This window comes from Gorilla gorilla, chromosome 8 (genome assembly GCF_029281585.2).
Source record: "Gorilla gorilla gorilla isolate KB3781 chromosome 8, NHGRI_mGorGor1-v2.1_pri, whole genome shotgun sequence".
NCBI lineage: Eukaryota > Metazoa > Chordata > Mammalia > Primates > Hominidae > Gorilla > Gorilla gorilla.
The window spans coordinates 144,973,511-144,992,386 of record NC_073232.2 but is presented as its reverse complement, the minus strand read 5'-3'; the positions used below and the strand labels follow the sequence as shown (position 1 = coordinate 144,992,386).

Below are 18,876 nucleotides of genomic sequence, written 5' to 3'. Positions count from 1 at the left end.
TAGCCAGAAGCTTCCACTCCATGTACTGTCTTTGTCAACAGGAAGAAGGTCACAATGGATGTCCTGGCTACCTCACCTGCAGTCTGAGGATTCAAGATCTGCACTGGCCACACAAGCAGGTAACAGCCGCTCCTCCACACCCTTCAGGTGTGGCTCACAGGAGACCTTCCCTCTGGGAAAGGGGTCCTCCACCGCCTCTCACCCAGGCAGTGAGCGTGTGTGAGCGTGAGCATGCCCATGGCCGGTGGACATCCCTTCCTCTCGTCCCTGCAGTCACCAGAGGGAAAGCTTCTTGTCCTTAGATCAGACCAGGAGGCAGAAGGGCCCTGAGAGAGCCACAGGGTGGCTTTGCCCCAAGCCACACTGCACACGAGCTCTGGAGGGCGGGGACTGTCTGCTGAGCTGCCTGCAAAGAGCCAGAGCCCAGGGCCAAGCACGGTCTGTCCTGGCTCTGCCTCAGCCTGTGGCTTCGTGGCTCCCCACCTCAGCTCATCACTGGGAGACCAAGAATCAACACAGCCATCAACCAGGGCGCGGTGTTTGAGGAGTCACCCGATGATGGAGGGAGAGAGAGCCTGCAGAATCTTCCTACAGGTGAAGGCTGCGGGGCTGGGCTGGGACATGATGCCAAAGCTGCAGAAGCGGCCTGCATCTGACCCCGGGGAGCAGACAGACCCAGGCTGCTTCGAAGGACCTCAGGCGGCCTCTCCCCACCAGCGCAGCAAAGCAACTGGCCAGCACGATGGCTCCACAACCCCCAAACATCCTCACTCCCAGAACAGACTGCCCAGGAGCTCCTGCAGCGTGAAGCTGGCCTTCCTCCCTGCTGCACAGTGCCACTCGCCACCGGCCAGAGCTACAGGAGAGCCAGGACCCCATATCCCCCACGCCACATCCCCCATCACCACATGACACATCGCCATGTCACCATGTCCCCCAAACTGCATCCTCCACGCCACATTACCACACCACCTCCATCACCACCACACCCTACCCCGTCACCATGTCCCATGTCACTACTATGTCCCATGTCACCACTGCAACCCCAAAACCACATCCCATGTCACCACCCCATCCCCTATCACCAACACACACTATGTCACCACCACGTCCCATACACCATGTCCCATGTGACCACAGCATCCCACACACACCACATCCATCAGCACCACATCCTACACCACCACCACATCCTGCACCACCACCATGTTCCCCATACCACATACCCCACACCACGCCCACGGCGTCCCCGCATGCCACATATCCCACACCACACCCACGGCGTCCCCGCACGCCACGTGTCCCACACCACGCCCACAGCATCCCCGCACGCCACATACCTCACACCACGCCCACGGCGTCCCCGCACACCACATATCCCACACCACGCCCACGGCATCCCTGCATGCCACATACCTCACACCACACCCACGGCGTCCCCGCACACCACGTGCCCCACACCACGCCCACGGCGTCCCCGCACGCCACGTACCTTACACCACGCCCACGGCATCCCTGCACGCCACATATCCCACACCACGCCCACGGCGTCCCCGCACGCCACATATCCCACACCACGCCCACGGCATCCCCGCACGCCACATACCTCACACCACGCCCACGGCGTCCCCGTACGCCACATATCCCACACCACGCCCACAGCGTCCCCTGCATGCCACATACCCCGCACCACACCCACAGCGTCCCCGCACACCACATATCCCACACCACAGCCACGGCGTCCCCGCACGCCACATATCCCACACCACACCCACAGCATCCCCTGCATGCCACATACCTCACACCACGCCCACGGCATCCCCTGCATGCCACATACCTCACACCACACCCACGGCGTCCCCGCACACCACGTGCTCCACACCACGCCCACGGCGTCCCTGCATGCCATGTGCCCCACACTGCACGTCTGCCACTGTGGTCCTCCCTTGGATGCTGGTTCACAACCAACAAAGCACAGGCACCTCCCACTGCAGCTGCCTCCCACGCCACCCTGTGGTTCTTTCAGGGCCCGTCTGCCTCCCGGTCTGACTTAAGGACAAGAAGCTTCCCCTCCAGTGGCTGCAAGGACAGGAGGAAGGCATGTCCACTGGCCATGGGCATCCTCACGCTCACACACATGCTCCTAAAACAATACACACGACCATCCCTCACCGCTCCCCACAGGACCCGGAACCGGCAGCTACAGAGGGTGGAGCCCATCACCACTAAGAGGGGAGGCCCCTGTTCCCCAGGCCCAGGGCCTCAGGTGCCAGACCCACCAGGCCGTGAAGGTCGCAGCCTCTCAGCTGAGGCCGGGGCCTCGCTCGAAAGCGCAGCGCAAGAGGCAAGAGGCCTCCCAGCCGCCCAGAGCAGCAGACACCCCCTTGCCCCAGCCTGGGGCCTCCCAGCCCCTCAGTCTCCAACCAGCTCCTCCACCAACCCAGTGCCTACTCCACTGACCCAGTGCCCACTCTGCCCTCCCCTATTCCTGGGTCTTCTTGGCTTCAAGCAAGGGTGCCCACCTCAGTCCCAGCTGCCCACTCTCCAGCAGGGCCGGTTCCTACCCCAAAGACGGGGCCCTCGAGCAAAGAGGCCTGCCCAGCTGCTTCACCAGGGGCAGAAATGCAGCCGCAAAGCTGTGCGTCGAATGCAGGCTGGGTCCCACCCCTTCGGTCAAACCAGCGCAGTGAACTTCCAGGTTCTGAGAGTTCAGGAGCCTCCCCGCACCCAGGAGCCACTTCCTCCAACTCCACTGAGCAGCAGCCACGGGCCTTCACCCCAGATGCCTGGGGGTTTAGAAGGAAACTCGGTGGGCCAGAAAAGTCACGTGTGAAAGCCACACAGAAGTCTTCCTCACACAGCATCCCGTGTGCTTCCAGGGTGCACATTTTTTAAAGGCTAAAACCAGCAGTTGCATCCTGAGCTGGTTCCGGACGCCACACTTGGAAGACAGGCAAGGAGGAGTATGCGAAGCTTCTGAGATGAAGACCTCCATTGTGGCCCACGGGCTGCGGGCCGCCACAAGACAGTGCCGGGAATTCAGAGCAACTCGAGACGTGGATCGGGCCACTGTGGGGACAGAGGGCAGCAGCTCCAGGCCCAGACTCGGGGCTCCCTCTTGCCCCACGCACCATCCCTCCATCTGAGTGCAGCCTGGCATCCCCCAGCAAGCGTTCTTATCGGGTCCTCCACACTGACCCAACCCTGGACGCGTCACGGGAAGGCGTTCTCTTCACTCAGGCTGCTGCAACAAAACACCGCAGCCTGCGGGGCCTGCGCCACAGACGTGTGCTCCGCAGGGCACTTGAAGCTGGGAGGATAAGAGCGAGGCCAGCCCATTCCACGAGGAGGGTCCACTCTTCATAGACGGCACCTTCTTGCCGTGTCCTCGCAGGATAGAAGGGGTGAGGCAGCGCTCAGGCCTCTTCTTTCAGGGCACTGATTGCATTCATGGGGATGGAGTCCTCTCCTTGTGATCTCATCGGCCCCCAGAGCCAGGCCTCCTGAGGCCACCACCTTGGGGGCAGGATGTTAACACACGAATGTGGGAGGGGCCATAAGCATTCTGAAGACAGCAGTGGGGGTTGGCTCTTGCGTTTGGGGCCTGAGCCCCTCCTAACATGGAGAAGATTCTGGAACCCCTGGTGATGAGTCTGTGCGTCTGATTCTCAGGAGAGAGTACGGAACCTGGACAGGTGGACAGGACAGCTGAGGAGGCCAGCACAAGGTGAGCCCAGGCTCTGCAGCTTTGTTTATCTATTTATTTTTTTGAGACAGGGTCTCACTCCATCACCCAGGCTGGAGTACAGTGGTGCGATCTCGGCTCACTGCAACCTCTGCCCCCTGGGTTCAAGCGATTCTCCTGCCTCAGCCTCCCAAGTAGCTGAGATTATGGGCGCCCACCACCATGCCTGGCTAATTTTTTGTATTTGTAGTAAAGACGGGGTTTCATCATGTTGGCCAGGCTGGTCTCGAACTCCTGAGCTCAAGTGATCCGCCCGCTTCGGCCTCCCAAAGTGCTGGGATTGCAGGCGTGAGCCATCGTGCCGTCCAGGCTCTGCCTGGGGACTCAAGTCTTGGGAAGGCGTGCCAAGCTCTCCAGTGCCAGGCTGAGTTCTGGACCTAATCTTCGAAAGCCGTGGGTCCCAAAGGCATCGAGGGTGCTCAGGACTGGCGATGGAGGCACACACAGGCTTTTCTGCGCTGTCTCCTGCACTCTCTACAGGGATCAAGTTTTACAGAAAGGGTTTCTAAAAGACCATGGAGATCATATTTAGTTCTTCCCTATATAAAAGCCACTTGTTCAAGGCTATTTTGAAAAATAATTGTATAATGGAAACTCTAGGATTTAAAAACACCCGAAACAGTCAGAGGCCCAGTGTCGGGGCATCTCATCCACCCCTTGCCCTTGAGCTGCTGGCACAGTGGGCTCTGGTCATGGAGACCACCAGGTGTCTGATCCAGCCCTGGCGAGGCCCACTCACTGCCGGAAACCCACCAGCCCAAGGCCCCTCAGTGCAGCCGCTAAACTGGCTGACAGCCTAAGAAACCAAGTCAGGCTAAAACAAGCATGAGAGTGGGGATTGGCGCTGAAATCTCACTTTTGAGAATTGTCTTTTCTAAGTGTCACTGAAATTTCTTCCTTCTGAAGAGGTTTTTCCAAGAAAACCAAGAAAATTTGGTTTTGCAACCAGGAAAAATGACACACTGCACAGAGCAAACCATCATTCATTATTTTTCTTTACAAATGACTCTACTGTCTTTCATAAAGGCTGAGTCTCCAGAAAGGACGCCAGGTGCTGCTGTCCACCTCCAAGAGCCCTGCCCACCTTTCTGTCAGGTCCCACAAACTGCCCAGCAGGGCCTCTGTTCAGTGGGAGACTCGGGAAGGAGGGGGCCCTGTGGGCCGTGGTGTTCCAGGGGCTGCAGGTCACAGGAGGAACCACCTCGCTCAGAACTCACTTCCAGCACCACTGGCGAACTCTACTATCAACGCTCACAGTAACTGTTTAAGCCATAAGTAAAAGAAAAAAAGGTAAAAGGGAAAGAAATGAAAGAAATGGGACATGTACGTGGGGATTCTGGGCGGCCTGAGCCTTGGATCTGAGGTCTGTCAAGTTGGGGTCTTGCCGCCTGCTCCCCAAGACTGCCCTCCCCCATGGCCTCTGGTGCAGACGGTCCCACACTGAACAGGCTGCAGAGACCCGAATGCGCGGGAACTGTCCCTGCTCCAAGGGATGGAGCAGCCAGGACGCATCCCCACTGCCGGCCCCTCCTGGATGCGCCCAAAACCCAAAAAGAATTCCAACCCCCCCCCCACTGCCCCAAGGCCTCCGTCTTAAAAGAAAACAAACAAAAGCTTGAGCTTAACACACAGCTGTTCCTGCCAAAATGTAACACAAACCAGGAAGCCTAGAGAGCGGACACAGGCTCCAGCCACAGCCCAGCCCCTCACAGCCAAGGGCCACGCACACAGCCAGGCAAGAGGCAAGGGCCCCTCCAGCCAGCGCCACTGTCCCAGATCGGCAAAACCAGCAGGGGAACCGGGCCTCAGCCCAAACCACCATCAGCCAGCTTGGAGCAGCCCTAGGAGTGCCAGGCCCCCTGCACAGCCTCCCCAAACTCCCAAAACAGGCCCCCTGCACAGCCTCCCCAAACCCCCGAAACACGGCACCTGCACAGCCTCCCTGAACCCCCAAAACAGGGCACCTGCACAGCCTCCCCGAACCCCCAAAACAGGGCACCTGCACAGCCTCCCCAAACCCCCAAAACAGGGCACCTGCACAGCCTCCCCGAACCCCCAAAACAGGGCATCTGCACAGCCTCCCCAAACCCCACAAAACACAACATCACAATTCTAACTCAACACGACAGAAAATGGGAAAGAGAGGCTCACCATGTGATGACACCATTTCTCTACCGCAGGTCTTGTCTGACAGGAGCTGTCCCATGAACGCCTCACCTCCCTCACCCTCCTCTGACAAGGCCTCTCCCCTGCCCACCTCACCTCCCACACCCTCCCCTGACAGGGCCTCTCCCCTGCCCACCTCACTTCCTCCACCCTCTTCAGACAGCGCCTCTCCCCTCTCTGACAGGGCCTCTCCCACGAACTCATAACCTCCCTCACCCTCCTCTGATGGGGCCTCTCCCCTGCCCACCTCACTTCCCTCTCCCCTCTCTGACAGGGCCTCTCCCATGAACTCCCCACCTCCCTCACCCTCCCCTAACAGGGCCTCTCCCCTGCCCTCCCCACCTCCCACACCCTCCTCTGACAGGGCCTCTCCCCTGCCCACCTCACCTCCCACACCCTCCTCTTGACAGGGCCTCTCCCCTACCCTCCTCACCTCCCACACCTTCCTCTGACAGGGCCTCTCCCCTGCCCTCCTCACCTCCCACACCTTCCTCTGACAGGGCCTCTCCCCTGTCCTCCTCACCTCCCACACCCTCCTCTGACAGGGCCTCTCCCCTGCCCACCTCACCTCCCACACCCTCCTCTGACAGGGCCTCTCCCCTACCCTCCTCACCTCCCACACCCTCCTCTGACAGGGCCTCTCCCCTGCCCCCCTCACCTCCCACACCCTCCTCTGATGGGGCCTCTCCCCTGCCCACCTGACCTCCCACACCCTCCTCTGACAGGGCCTCTCCCCTGCCCACCTCACCTCCCACACCCTCCTCTTGACAGGGCCTCTCCCCTACCCTCCTCACCTCCCACACCTTCCTCTGACAGGGCCTCTCCCCTGCCCTCCTCACCTCCCACACCTTCCTCTGACAGGGCCTCTCCCCTGTCCTCCTCACCTCCCACACCCTCCTCTGACAGGGCCTCTCCCCTGCCCACCTCACCTCCCACACCCTCCTCTGACAGGGCCTCTCCCCTACCCTCCTCACCTCCCACACCCTCCTCTGACAGGGCCTCTCCCCTGCCCTCCTCACCTCCCACACCCTCCTCTGACAGGGCCTCTCCCCTGCCCCCCTCACCTCCCACACCCTCCTCTGATGGGGCCTCTCCCCTGCCCACCTGACCTCCTACACCCTCCTCTGACGGGGCCTCTCCCCTGCCCTCCTCACCTCCCACACCCTCCTATGATGGGGCCTTTCTCCTGCCCACCTGACCTCCCTCACCCTCCTCTGACGGCCTCTCCCATGAACTCCTCACCTCCCTCACCCTCCCCGGACAGGGCCTCTCCCCTGCCCACCTCACCTCCCTCACCCTCCCCTGACAGGGCCTCTCCCCTGCCTACCTCACCTCCCTCACCCTCCCCTGACAGGGCCTCGCCCCTTCCCACCTCACCTCCTTCACCCTCCCCTGACAGGGCCTCTCCCATGCCCACCTCACTTCCTCCACCCTCCTGAGACAGGGCCTCTCCCATGAACTCCTCACCTCCCACACCCTCCTCTGACAGGCCTCTCCCCTGCCCACCTCACCTCCCTCACCCTCCTCTGATAGGGCCTCTGCCCTGCCCACCTCACCTCCCACACCTTCCCCTGACAGGGCCTCTCCCATGAACTCCTAACCTCCCTCACCGTCCTCAGACAGGGCCTCTCCCCTGCCCACCTCACCTCCCACATCCTCCTCTGACAGGGCCTCTCCCCTGCCTACCTCACCTCCCTCACCCTCCTCTGACAGGGCCTCTCCCCTGCCTACCTCACCTCCCACACCCTCCTCTGATGGGGCCTCTGCCCTGCCCACCTCACCTCCCTCATTCTCCTCTGACAGGGCCTCTCCTCTGCCCACCTCACCTCCCTCATTCTCCTCTGACAGGGCCTCTCCCCTGCCCACCTCACCTCCCTCCCCTCCTCTGACAGGGCCTCTCTCCCCTGCACTCCTCATCTCCTGAGATCCTCCTGATGCTGACCTCTCCTTGTCCCAATCTCAAAAGACCTCTTTCCAGATGTTTTTTCCTCTTCAGGCCTCAGCTGTTCTCCAAGGTATCTGCCTACATCCTCATCCCAAACCCAACCATAAACCCTGGGGAACAAGAGCTTCTTCAGTTAGTGAGCAAAGACACCAGCTCCAAACCCTGCGGCAGATGCAGCTGTCTGGATAGTGAGGGGCAGAGCAGAGAAGCTGCCACGGCCCAGCCTGTGGGTGCCTGCGCATCAGTGGGATGTGGATGGCTGGGCCCAGCCGACCCAGCACTGGGTGGTCCCCACGCTGGCCAGCATAGGCTGCAGGCCCTGGAGCAGCCCCAGGTCTCCCCACCACACCTGCGCCCTGCAGCGAGCTGGCTGGGGCCACAAGCCAACGTCCACTGGCAGGTCCTCTGGGTTTTTTGCAGCTCTCTGTGCTCAGGTCACATGTCCCAGGGCCAGCACCTCGCTTGGGAAGTCCAGCACGTGGTCCAGCCTGAAGAGAGCCCACCAGGTGTGCAGGCCCGGAGCTAGGCCCGGGGCAACCCCTACTTCCTGTTCACGAACCGCCCCCCACCCCCCACCCCCACCACTGGGCTCCACAGACCTGCAGGAGCAGAGGGGACCCAGGATTCGGGGGGCCATGCACACAGGGAAACAATTGCCGGGGGCTGGAGCGTGGGGACAGGGGCTTCCTCCACATCGACCTTTCCGGTCCCTCACAGGTGGGGCTCACGTGCCCCTCCATGAGGCAGAAGAGGCCTTTGGAGCCCCAGGTAGAGCCTGGCCACTGCCTGGTGTGAGGAAGCCCAGGGTTTATTGGGAGCTGTTGCCGGGACCTCGGTGTCCGCCATGGCTGCACCGTACCATCAGGAACTGCGGGTCAGGCCCAGCTACTGTAAATGTCTCCTAAAACTCTGCTCCTGCGGGGCTGCCGCTGGCTTGATTGGGACAAAATTTAAATATAATTAAAATAAAATAAACCAAGAAAAAAGTGGCAGACAGGCCAGGTGCGGTGGCTCATGCCTATAATCCCAGCACTGTGGGAGGCCAAGGCAGGCAGATCAGCTGAGGTCAGTTCAAGACCAGCCTGGTCAACGTGGTGAAACCCCGTCTCTACTAAAAATACAAAAATTAGCCGGGCATGGTGGCGGGTACCTGTAATCTCAGCTATTTGGGAGGCTGAGGCAGGAGAATGGCGTGAACCCGGGAGGTGGAGCTTGCAGTGAGCCGAGATCGCAACACTGCACTCCAGTCTGGGTGACAGAGCGAGACTCCATCTCAAAAACAAAAAAAACAACAACAACAAAAGCAGCAGACAGTTTTCAAAAAGGAAAAACACCAAAACACAAGGGCGGATTCTGATTTCAGCTGTGTAGGCGGCAGGTTCTGCTCCTTGCCAGTCACACACACCTAAACATTCAGTGAGGGAAAACCTGTGGATCCCTGGAGGGGAGACACGCCAGGAGAGGACGAAGGTTCTGCAAGGATGTGGGTCTCCCCGACAGGCACACGCAGCAAAACCCCACCTCACAAGGCAAACCCGCCCCCGCCGCTGGCCCCCCACGTGCGGTTGACATAAAGGATGGAGATGAAGAGAGCACCGTGGATGGGGGTGGCACGGCAGCTTCAACTCCTGGAGTGTCCTCTTTCTCCAAGTGAGCGCTGAGCAGATGATGTCACACATTACAGCTAAATTCATCATATCTATTATTTCGATTTGTAAACATATGTTTTCAAAGGGGAAAAATGTCTCTCATTTGCACATCTGACCAAAGACTCTACAGAGAGAGATTTATCAGGTCCCTGTAGAACAATGGCTTCCTCACCACATAGGTGCTACGCACACACATGCATACACACGCGCACACACACGCCGTTGTCCCTATGGGGGGACTTGGATGCCGGCTACAGAGCACCATTGCATGCTGGGAGCCTCACCACATGGGAGTACTGGCAGGCAGGACACAGGCCCTAGGGCACAGAGGTCCCCAGCCCTCCTGGCTGTCCCAGCTCCACCTCTGGCCCAGCACCTCAGGCCCAGGTCAGGCCACCCCCCAGGTCCCACACCCCCATGCCCTCACAGAGGGCCCCTGGGCCTCCACTCTGGCCTCCCCAGCCCATCTCCAATCAACAGCCAAACACACCTGAAACAGGATTTCAGTCCCGGGCTCAGCCCTTGCCGTGGGTCTGAGCACGTGAGCAGCTCCACCGTCCAGGCCACCCCATCCTGAAGCTGACCTCACCACCAGCCCCTGGAGCCGAGCCTGGCCACCGTCATGCCCATGGCCACGTTGCCCTCCTTGCCTGCCTGGCCTCCCCCCATGCACCCAGTCCTCAGAGAGGCCTCTGGCGCCACCCCACAGGCACACATGCTCGGCCGCAGGCCCCAGGTGGCTCCTTCCATGAAGACCTGCGAGGGCACCAGCCTGTCTCTTCACAGTGGCATCTGCAGCGTCCACACCAGAGCACAGCACAGTACTGGGCTCCATAAACACTGGCCCCATATTAGACAGGGGGGTCCACGCCTCGGCCTGGCAGTGCCAGCCCGAAACCCTCCAACCGGTCACCTCCCCCAGCCCAGCGCCCCCTCTCTGCACAGAGTGCGCTGTACGGACCGGACCTGCTGAGAAGCACACCCAGCCTCGCTGCCAGCTCTCCATGGCCCCACTGGGGATGCTCACCCGGCCCTGGAGGGAGCCCCCAGGTTCTCTGAACCCCGCGGGGAGCAGGGAGGGAGCTGGAATGTGAACAGTGAGCCCGAGGAGGATGTGGCCAGGCTCACTGGCAGGCGGGCAGTGGACCGACTGTGACACAGAAACATGTTGCCCAGCACAGGCAGCGGAGCCAAGAGACCCAGCCACAGCCCAGGCCTGCGCTCCCCATAGACACACCAGACGCCATGGAGGAATGCCAAAGCAAAAAGGCACCTTATTGGCTAAGTAATGAATCCAAAAGAACACGTTTCAGTGGTTCTTACCTGGTAAAATTCCCGGAGCCAGTTCTTCTGCAGGTTTTCTGGCTGTAAATGAAGAAGAAAAAGAAAAGCCAGTCAGACCAATGGCACAGCCCTAAACAGAGCCAGGAGAAGCTCCTGTGAAGACAATGTGGGGCAGGAGCGGAGGCGCAGCCCGGGCCCACCCCGCATGGAGGAGCTCCACCCACACAGGGAAACCCCAGGCCCACGCGGGGACCCCACTCTGTGTGGGGGCTCCGCTCTGTGCTGTCCCAGGGACATGGTGCACGATGCACTCTGTCTCAGGAAAGCTCGGGCAGCGTCCCGCGGCCCCCACACGGGTGGCGAGGAGGGGAAGGCTCTGTGTTGCTCCAGCCTCCAGCCTCCCAGGGAAGAGACGGCTCAGCCAGTAATCCGGCTCCAACAAGCAAGACGGTGGCACCTTTCCACACCTGCCCCTGCCTGAGCCAAAGCCCCTTCACGGGCACTAGACAAAGCTGAGCTTTGTGGAGTACAAAACATCATGGTCGCACATGGCATTTCTGTGTGTTTGGGGTGAAGAGCAAGGGGCTTTTACAGAGTCCGTCACAACTGTCAGAATCTTCAGAAAGCACTTGTTAGAGCCATCGACAGAAAACCTACCCCATGCCACAGGCGTGCACACATGCAAGGAAACTCCAGCCCCGCCAGAGACCCAGGCCCCAGGAAGCTCCTGGACAGAATCGGAGGAGCTAAGCACAAGCCTGAAAATGCCACTGCTTCAGGAGAAGGGACGGCCCAGTCGCTCTGCACCCTGACCGCTCCGCTGAGCCCCAGGCCACCTGGCTGCTCCTGGGCTCTGTGCCAGCTCCGGCCGAGGGCAGCACAGCCATTCAAACCCAAGAGGAGGGAGGTCACCGCGGACGAGGCTGAGCGCAAGCACTCAGCGCAAGCCGCCCACGCTCAGGAAGCACCCCAGCTCCAACATCGCCCACCGTGAGGGGACAGAGTCAGCATCTAAAAGGGTAGAGTTTCCATTTTGCGAGATAACAAGTTCTAGAGATCCGTGCAACAACAATGTGAATGTACTTAGCACTAAGGAACTGCACACTCGGAAACGGTTAAGGTGGTAAATTTAATGTTGTGGGTTTTTGCCGCGATTAAAAACAATAAACAAGGCCCTGCCCCCGCTCCCATCGGGACTAAAGCCCCTGCCCTGGTCTCAGCCTCCGTGGCCGTGGGCACGGGGCCAAGGCGTGCAGGCCACCAGTGCAGCTGGGCCCAGACTCCGCGCCCACGCAAACACAACAGCATCGCAAGGCTGGCCACACGCCAGGCGCGCTCCTCCGCTCACTCGCTGACGGGTCTAAGAACCCTAAAAAGCAGGAAGACCGAAATTTAGATAAATTAATGAAAAATAAAAAACCTGACCAGAAACAAGAGCCTCACAGATCACAGGACCGAGCCGAGAACACCCTGGCTCCAGGCTTCAAGGACACACAACCCCGTCACACGCACACGCAAAGGGAGAGAATCGCCCACTGCGGCTCTGAGAGCCCCCATGCCCTGCCCTCTGGGTCCAGGGACCTCCTCGTGGGACGCACGCAACCGCCCCAGCAGGAGGGGAGGCCATCAGCCCACACCGCTGTCCCACCACTGAGGACCCGGCAGAAGGGGAGGCGACTGACCCACGCCGCTGTCCCGCCACTGAGGACCCTCAGCCCATGTGGACAGCCTCCCTTGGCCCCAGCTCCTACCAGCAAGTCCCCATCGAGGGTCCCAGCCCCACATCCAGCTGCAGCTGCGTGCCCAGCAGCCCTGCCCAGGAGCCACCCTAAACACCAAACGCACAAATGTGACAGCGGACACCCGGACACACCGTTCACTGTGTGCACCTCGCCCCAGTAACACACGCTCCAGCCCAATTCATGGGTCATGACCTCATTTAAATCGTGGATATGACTTCCCCCAACATTGACTGTGGATCCACTAAGGTTAATAAGCCCAGACAGTCCTAACACAGCGCTCTAAACAAAGACATCCGTGTTTGCTGACTGTTTATGAGGAGGCACTCAAAGGCTGTGAAATAATTAGACCAAAAGTCTAAATGAAAGATGAGAGCAAAAACACTCCAAAGAAGGAAGAGAAGAAACGTGAAAAAAAAGATAAGGCCCTCAAGGCCTTCAGTTCTTGCCTTTGGCACACACCCCAACACTAGTCAGGGGCCACTGCGACGGCCGCGGTGACCATGGGGCCCTGCCCAGGGGCCACCTTCTGGCCTGCATGGCGCTGCTGCGTCTGCCTGGCTGACCCCAGCTTGGAAGCTCCCAGGGCCTCCTGGGCCCCATCCCACCATCCCACCATCCCACCAGCCTCCCTTGGCCTCAGTGCCACTGTGTCATTTCCGGGACATCCCCCAGGGGATCCACGCCCTCTCTGTCCCCTCCCCATCCCCAGCCCCTTCCCCATCCCTCCAGGGGATCCACACCCTCCCCGTCCCCTCCCCATCCCCAGCCCCTTTCCCATCCCTCCTGGGGATCCACTCCCTCCCTGTCCCTTCCCCATCCCCAGCCCCTTCCCTCTCCCTCCTGGGGATCCATTCCCTCCCCGTCCCCTCCCCATCCCCCAGCCGCTTCCCCCTCACTCCTGGGAGATCCACGCCCTCCCCATCCCCTCCCCATCCCCAGCTGTTTCCCCCTCACTCCTGGGGGATCCACGCCCTCCCCATCCCCTTCCCCGCCCCCTCTTAGCAGATCCACCCACTCCCCGTCCCCAGCCCCTTCCCCACTCCCTCCTGGTGGATCCACTTCTTCCCCATCCCCAGCCCCTCCCCTACTCCCTCCTGGGGGATCCACGCCCTCCCCATCCCCTTCCCCGCCCCCTCTTAGCAGATCCACCCACTCCCCATCCCCAGCCCCTTCCCCACTCCCTCCTGGTGGATCCACTTCTTCCCCATCCCCAGTCCCTTCCCACTCCCTCCTCAGGGATCTCCCTGCTCTGTCCTTACCTGCTTCCAGTCTACACTCCACAGGCAGCCAGGGTGATTCTCAGAAAACACAAATGGATCCGCCCTCCAGGGCCCTCCTGCTCTCTCAGGATAAACAGCAAAGGCCTTCCAGGTCTGCACAGCCACCAGGCCCTGAGCCCGTGGCCTCCCTGCCCTCCCCTCCACCTGCTTTGCTCTGAGTCTCAGACATTTGGTCCTCTGGCCCCAGGGCCTTTGCACTCTCTCTTTGCAGACTGGCAACAGCCCCCATGCCTTCACTGCTCACAGGTCTGGTCAAATACCGTCTTCTCCATCAGTTCAATTTTCCCTGGGTCACTGAGCTTCCCCAGACCAATAGGTGACCCCTAATCCCAGCGTTTTTCCATCCTGAGCAGTGAGGCTGCATCATGTTCCTTCTCTGTCTTCCCTCTGTCCAGGAAAAGGACATTTCACTCTGCAGCCCCACAGACCACAGTGTGCAAGTAGCACAGCTTGAGGAGTTGATATGACAAGAAAACCTTTTCAACTACTATTGAGCTCTGGGCAAACACACCATAAGGAAGATTAAGACACCTCTTTCCCCCCAAACCTCACCAAATAACAAACCGGGGGAAGAGGAAGAGAAGGATGCTCCAGAGGCAACAAAACAGGGTCTGACTGCATCCTCGCTCCTAAGCGTAGCAGTCACGGGAAGGGAGGATGTTTGCAGGGCAAGCGTCAGAGAGGGGACCCTGACAGCACAGGGCAGGATGGAGAGGGGACCCTGACGGCACAGGGTGCGCCAGAGAGGGGACCCTGACAGCACAGGGCAGGATGGAGAGGGGACCCTGACGGTGCAGGGCAGGACGAAGAGCAGACCCTGACAGCACAGGAGCACAGGGTATGCTGGAGAGGGGACCCTGACAGCACAGGGTGCGCCGGAGAGGGGACCCTGACAGCACAGGGCGGGACGGAGAGGGGACCCTGACGGCGCAGGGCGGGACGGAGAGGGGACCCTGACGGCGCAGGGCGGGACGGAGAGGGGACCCTGACGGCGCAGGGCGGGACGGAGAGGGGACCCTGACGGCGCAGGGCGGGACGGAGAGGGGACCCTGACGGCACAGGGCAGAACTCAGGTGACGCAGCAGAGCCCAGAAGTCAGAAAGGAAAGACCACAGTGACCCACACCATGTCCACACAGTACAGAACCAAGGGCTGAAAACGGAGGCAGGGAAAGGTGGAACAGAGTGTCTCTGTTACAAACTAACAAAACACAAGTAATAGAATCTATTAAATCAGCAAGTGGGGCCCAGGAGCTGAGAGGCTGCCTAAGAATCATGAAACCTTCCAAACCAGAGCATTCATAAATGTGCTCTAAAATTAAAATGTATTCTTAAACGCTACATTCTTCAAGTTTAGAAAAGTTTTCTTATCCTTAGAGGGATTGTAGAGCTTTCTCTTGCACCAATAAATATTTATCTCAAATTCAGAAGTTCCTTGAGTTTCACTTCAGTGTCTGTTTCTCCTGACAATCTGAGCAGGATTAAATTTAACTAGTGAAGCACAGCCTGTCCTCCTTGCTGGAGCTCTGCAGACTGGGATGACGTTTATTCCACTTGGACAAGCGTTCTTTCTGGGTAGTGGGAGCTGGAGTGATCTGTAATTTTCTATAGTGCATATTCTGAAGGGAAGGGGGAAATAGACCTTATAAAATGATTCCATTTTAGTGAGAAGTACTAAAAAACTGAGATGATCTTTAGCGTGGTTGCTATACAGCCCCTAATAGAGAATACCCGCATGAGAGACCAAGATGCCAGAGGCATCCTGGCCCACAGCCGCCCAGAAGGCCCAACTCTTCCCCTTTGTAGCTTCGGAAGGCAGAGACGTCAGCAGGAGAGATTGAGGCATTTCACACTGCTGAGGGAAGAGGCATTAATTGACAAGCAATACTAGGACTAGTTAAATATTTACTTTTAAAATGCTATATTAGATCCTTTCTTTATTCCACAAAGAAATTAAACTCCAGATGGATTCAGAAGATATGAACATAAGACTTGAAACCACAAAGGAATCAGGAGAGAAAATAAGCAAATTGCTGCCGTCGTGGTAGAAAAACAGCCTTTCTAGACACAAAAGGAAAGAAAGGACCTCTGAGAGAGAACGTGCCTGTAGATTACCACCCACGGTGAACGCACTCAATAGTGGATGACAGAAAGCTTTCCCTCTAAGAGCAGGAACACCAGGACGCCCGCGCTCATCACTACCATTCAACACTGCACTGGTAGGCCCAGCCTGGGCAATTAGGCAAGAAAATGAAAGAAAAGGTACCCGAATGGGAACGGAAGAAGTAAAATTATCTCTGTTCACAGACAACATGCTCTTATGTATACAAAACCCTAGAAATTCCACCAAAAAATTGATAGAAATAAGGCCGGGCACAGTGGCTCATACCTGCAATCCCAGCACTTTGGGAGGCAGAGGCGGGTGGATCACCTGAGGTTAGCAGTTCAAGACCAGCCTGGCCAACATGACAAAACCCCGTCTCTACTAAAAATACAAAAAACTAGCCAGGCATGGTGGTGCGTGCCTGTGGTCCCTGCTACTCGGGAGCTGAGGCAGGAGAATCACCTGAATCTGCAGGCAGAGGTTGCAGGGAGCCGAGACTGTGTCACTGCACTCCAGCCTAGGTGACAGAACGAGACTCCGTCACAAAAATTCAGCAATTCAGCAACATGGCAGGATATAAGATCAACACACAAACAACACTAACAATGAACAATGTGAAAAGAAAATGTTTTAAAATCCCATTTATAACAGCATCGAAAAGAATAAAAATCTTAGAAATAAACTTAACCAAGGAGGCAAGACTTGAACACTGAAAACTACATAATGTTGCTGAAAGAAATTCAGATACCCATTCCGTGTTCACAAACTGGAGTTAATGTTATTAAGATGCTGATGCTACCCAAAGAAACCTGCAGATTCAATTCCATTTATATCAAAATCCCAATGACTTTCTTTTGCAGAAACAGAAAAATCCATGCTAAAATTCATATGGAATCTCAAGGGACCCTGAATAGCCAAAAATAGCCTTAAAAAAGAAGAACAAATTGGAAACCTTACACTTCCTTATGTGGAACTTACTACAACCTACAGTAAGCAGTCAAAACAGTGTGGTCCTGGCACAAGACAGACATGTGGACCAATGGAATGGAATAAAGAGCCTTGTAATATGGTCAACAGTGGTGCCAAGACCATTCACCGGGGAAAAGAACAGTCCTTTCAACAAATGAGGCTGGGAAAACTGGATAACCGCATGCAAAAGAATGAAGCTGGTTTCTTACCTTACACCACAGACAAAAATTAACTCAAAATGGATCAAAAATCTAAAACTATAAAATTCTTAGAAGAAAACATAGGGGAGAAACTTTGTGACACTGGATTTGACAATGACTTCTTAAATGCAATATCCAAAGCACAGACAACAAAAGGAAAAACAGACAAGCGGGACATCAAACTTAACAACTTTTGTGCATCAAAAGCCACTATCAATAGGATGAAAGACAAGCCACAGGATGGAAGAGAACATCTGCAAGTCATGTGTCTGCTAACGGGTTAATATTCAGAATATATTTTTAACCTTCTACAACTCAACAACAAAAGGACATACAACCCCATTAAAAATGGAAAGAGGACTTAAACAGTTTTCTAAAGAAGACATATGAAATGGTCAACATGCACATGAAAGGATGTTCATTATCACTAATCATTAAGGAAATGCAAATGAAAACCATAATGAAATGCCATTTCACACCCATTAGGATGGATAGGATGGATATTATACAAAACATTAAAATTGAAAAGAGAAAATAATAAGTGTTGGGATGAGATGGAGAAATGGGACCCTTGTGCACTGCTGGTGGGAATGTAACATGGTGCCATCACTATGAAGAAAAATGGCAGCTCCTCCAAAAATTAAACAGAATTACTATACAGTGAAGCAATTCCACTGCTGGCTATATTCCTGATGTGGTTTGGCTGTGTCCCCACCCAAATCTCAACTTGAATTGTATCTCCCAGAATTCCCAGGTGTTGTGGGAGGGACCCAGGGGGAGGTAATTGAATTATGGGGGCCAGTCTTTCCCATGCTATTCTCGTGATAGTGAATAAGTCTCATGAGATCTGAGGTTTCTGCTTTTGCTTCCTTCTCATTTTCTCTTGCCACTGCCATGTAAGAAGTGCCTTTTGTCTCCTGTCATGATTCTGGGGCCTCCCCAGCGATGTGGAACTGTAAGTCCAATTAAACCTCTTTTTCTTCCCAGTCTCAGGTATGTCTTTACTGGCAGTGTGAAAACGAACTAATACGGTAAATTGGTACCAGGAGTGGGGTATTGCTGAAAAGATACCCGAATATGTGGAAGAGACTTTGGAACTGCGTAACAGGCAGAGGTTGGAACAGTTTGAAGGGATGAGAAGAAGACAGGAAAATGTGGGAAAGTTTGGAACTTCCTAGAGACATGCTGAATGGCTTTGCCCAAAATGCCGACAGCAATACGGACAGTAAAATCCAGGCTGAGGCGGTCTCAGATAGAGATGAGGAACTTGTTGGGAACTGGAGCGAAGGTGACCCTTGTTATGTTTTAGCAAAGAGACTGGCAGCATTTTGCCCGTGCCCTAGAGATGTGTGGAACTTTGAACTTGAGAGATGATTTAGGGTATCTGGTGGAAGGAATTTCTAAACAGCAAAACATTCAAGAAGTGACTTCAGTACTGTTAAAGGCATTCAGTTTTATAAGGGAAGCAGAGCATAAAAGCTTGGAAAATTTGAAGCCTGAATATGTGATAGAAAAGCAAAACCTATTTTCTGGGGAGAAACTCAAGTCAGCTGCAGAAATCTGGGTAAGTAGCAAGGAGCCTGTTGTTAATCCCCAAGACCATGGGGAAAATGTCTCCAGGCCACATCAGAGACCTTCATGGCAACACCTCCCATCACAGGCCCAGAGGCCCAGGAACAAAAACTGGTTTCATGGGCCAGGCCCAGGGTCCCCATGATGTGTGCAGCCTAGGGTCTTGGTGACCTGCATCCTAGCCACTCCAGCCGTGGCTAAAAGGGGCCAACATACAGCTC

The 18,876-nt window shown here is 56.6% G+C and overlaps 1 protein-coding gene across 1 annotated transcript in view; it reads right to left on the bottom strand.

Annotated features, from left to right (window-relative positions):
- The window catches only part of INPP5A (inositol polyphosphate-5-phosphatase A), a 244,149-nt gene that overhangs the window by 163,695 nt on the left and 61,578 nt on the right, over positions 1–18,876 (bottom strand). The window contains exon 2 of the mRNA XM_019035299.4: positions 10,829–10,870. Within this exon, the coding sequence (XP_018890844.3) occupies positions 10,829–10,870 (42 nt within the window). The remainder of the gene's footprint in view (positions 1–10,828; positions 10,871–18,876) is intronic.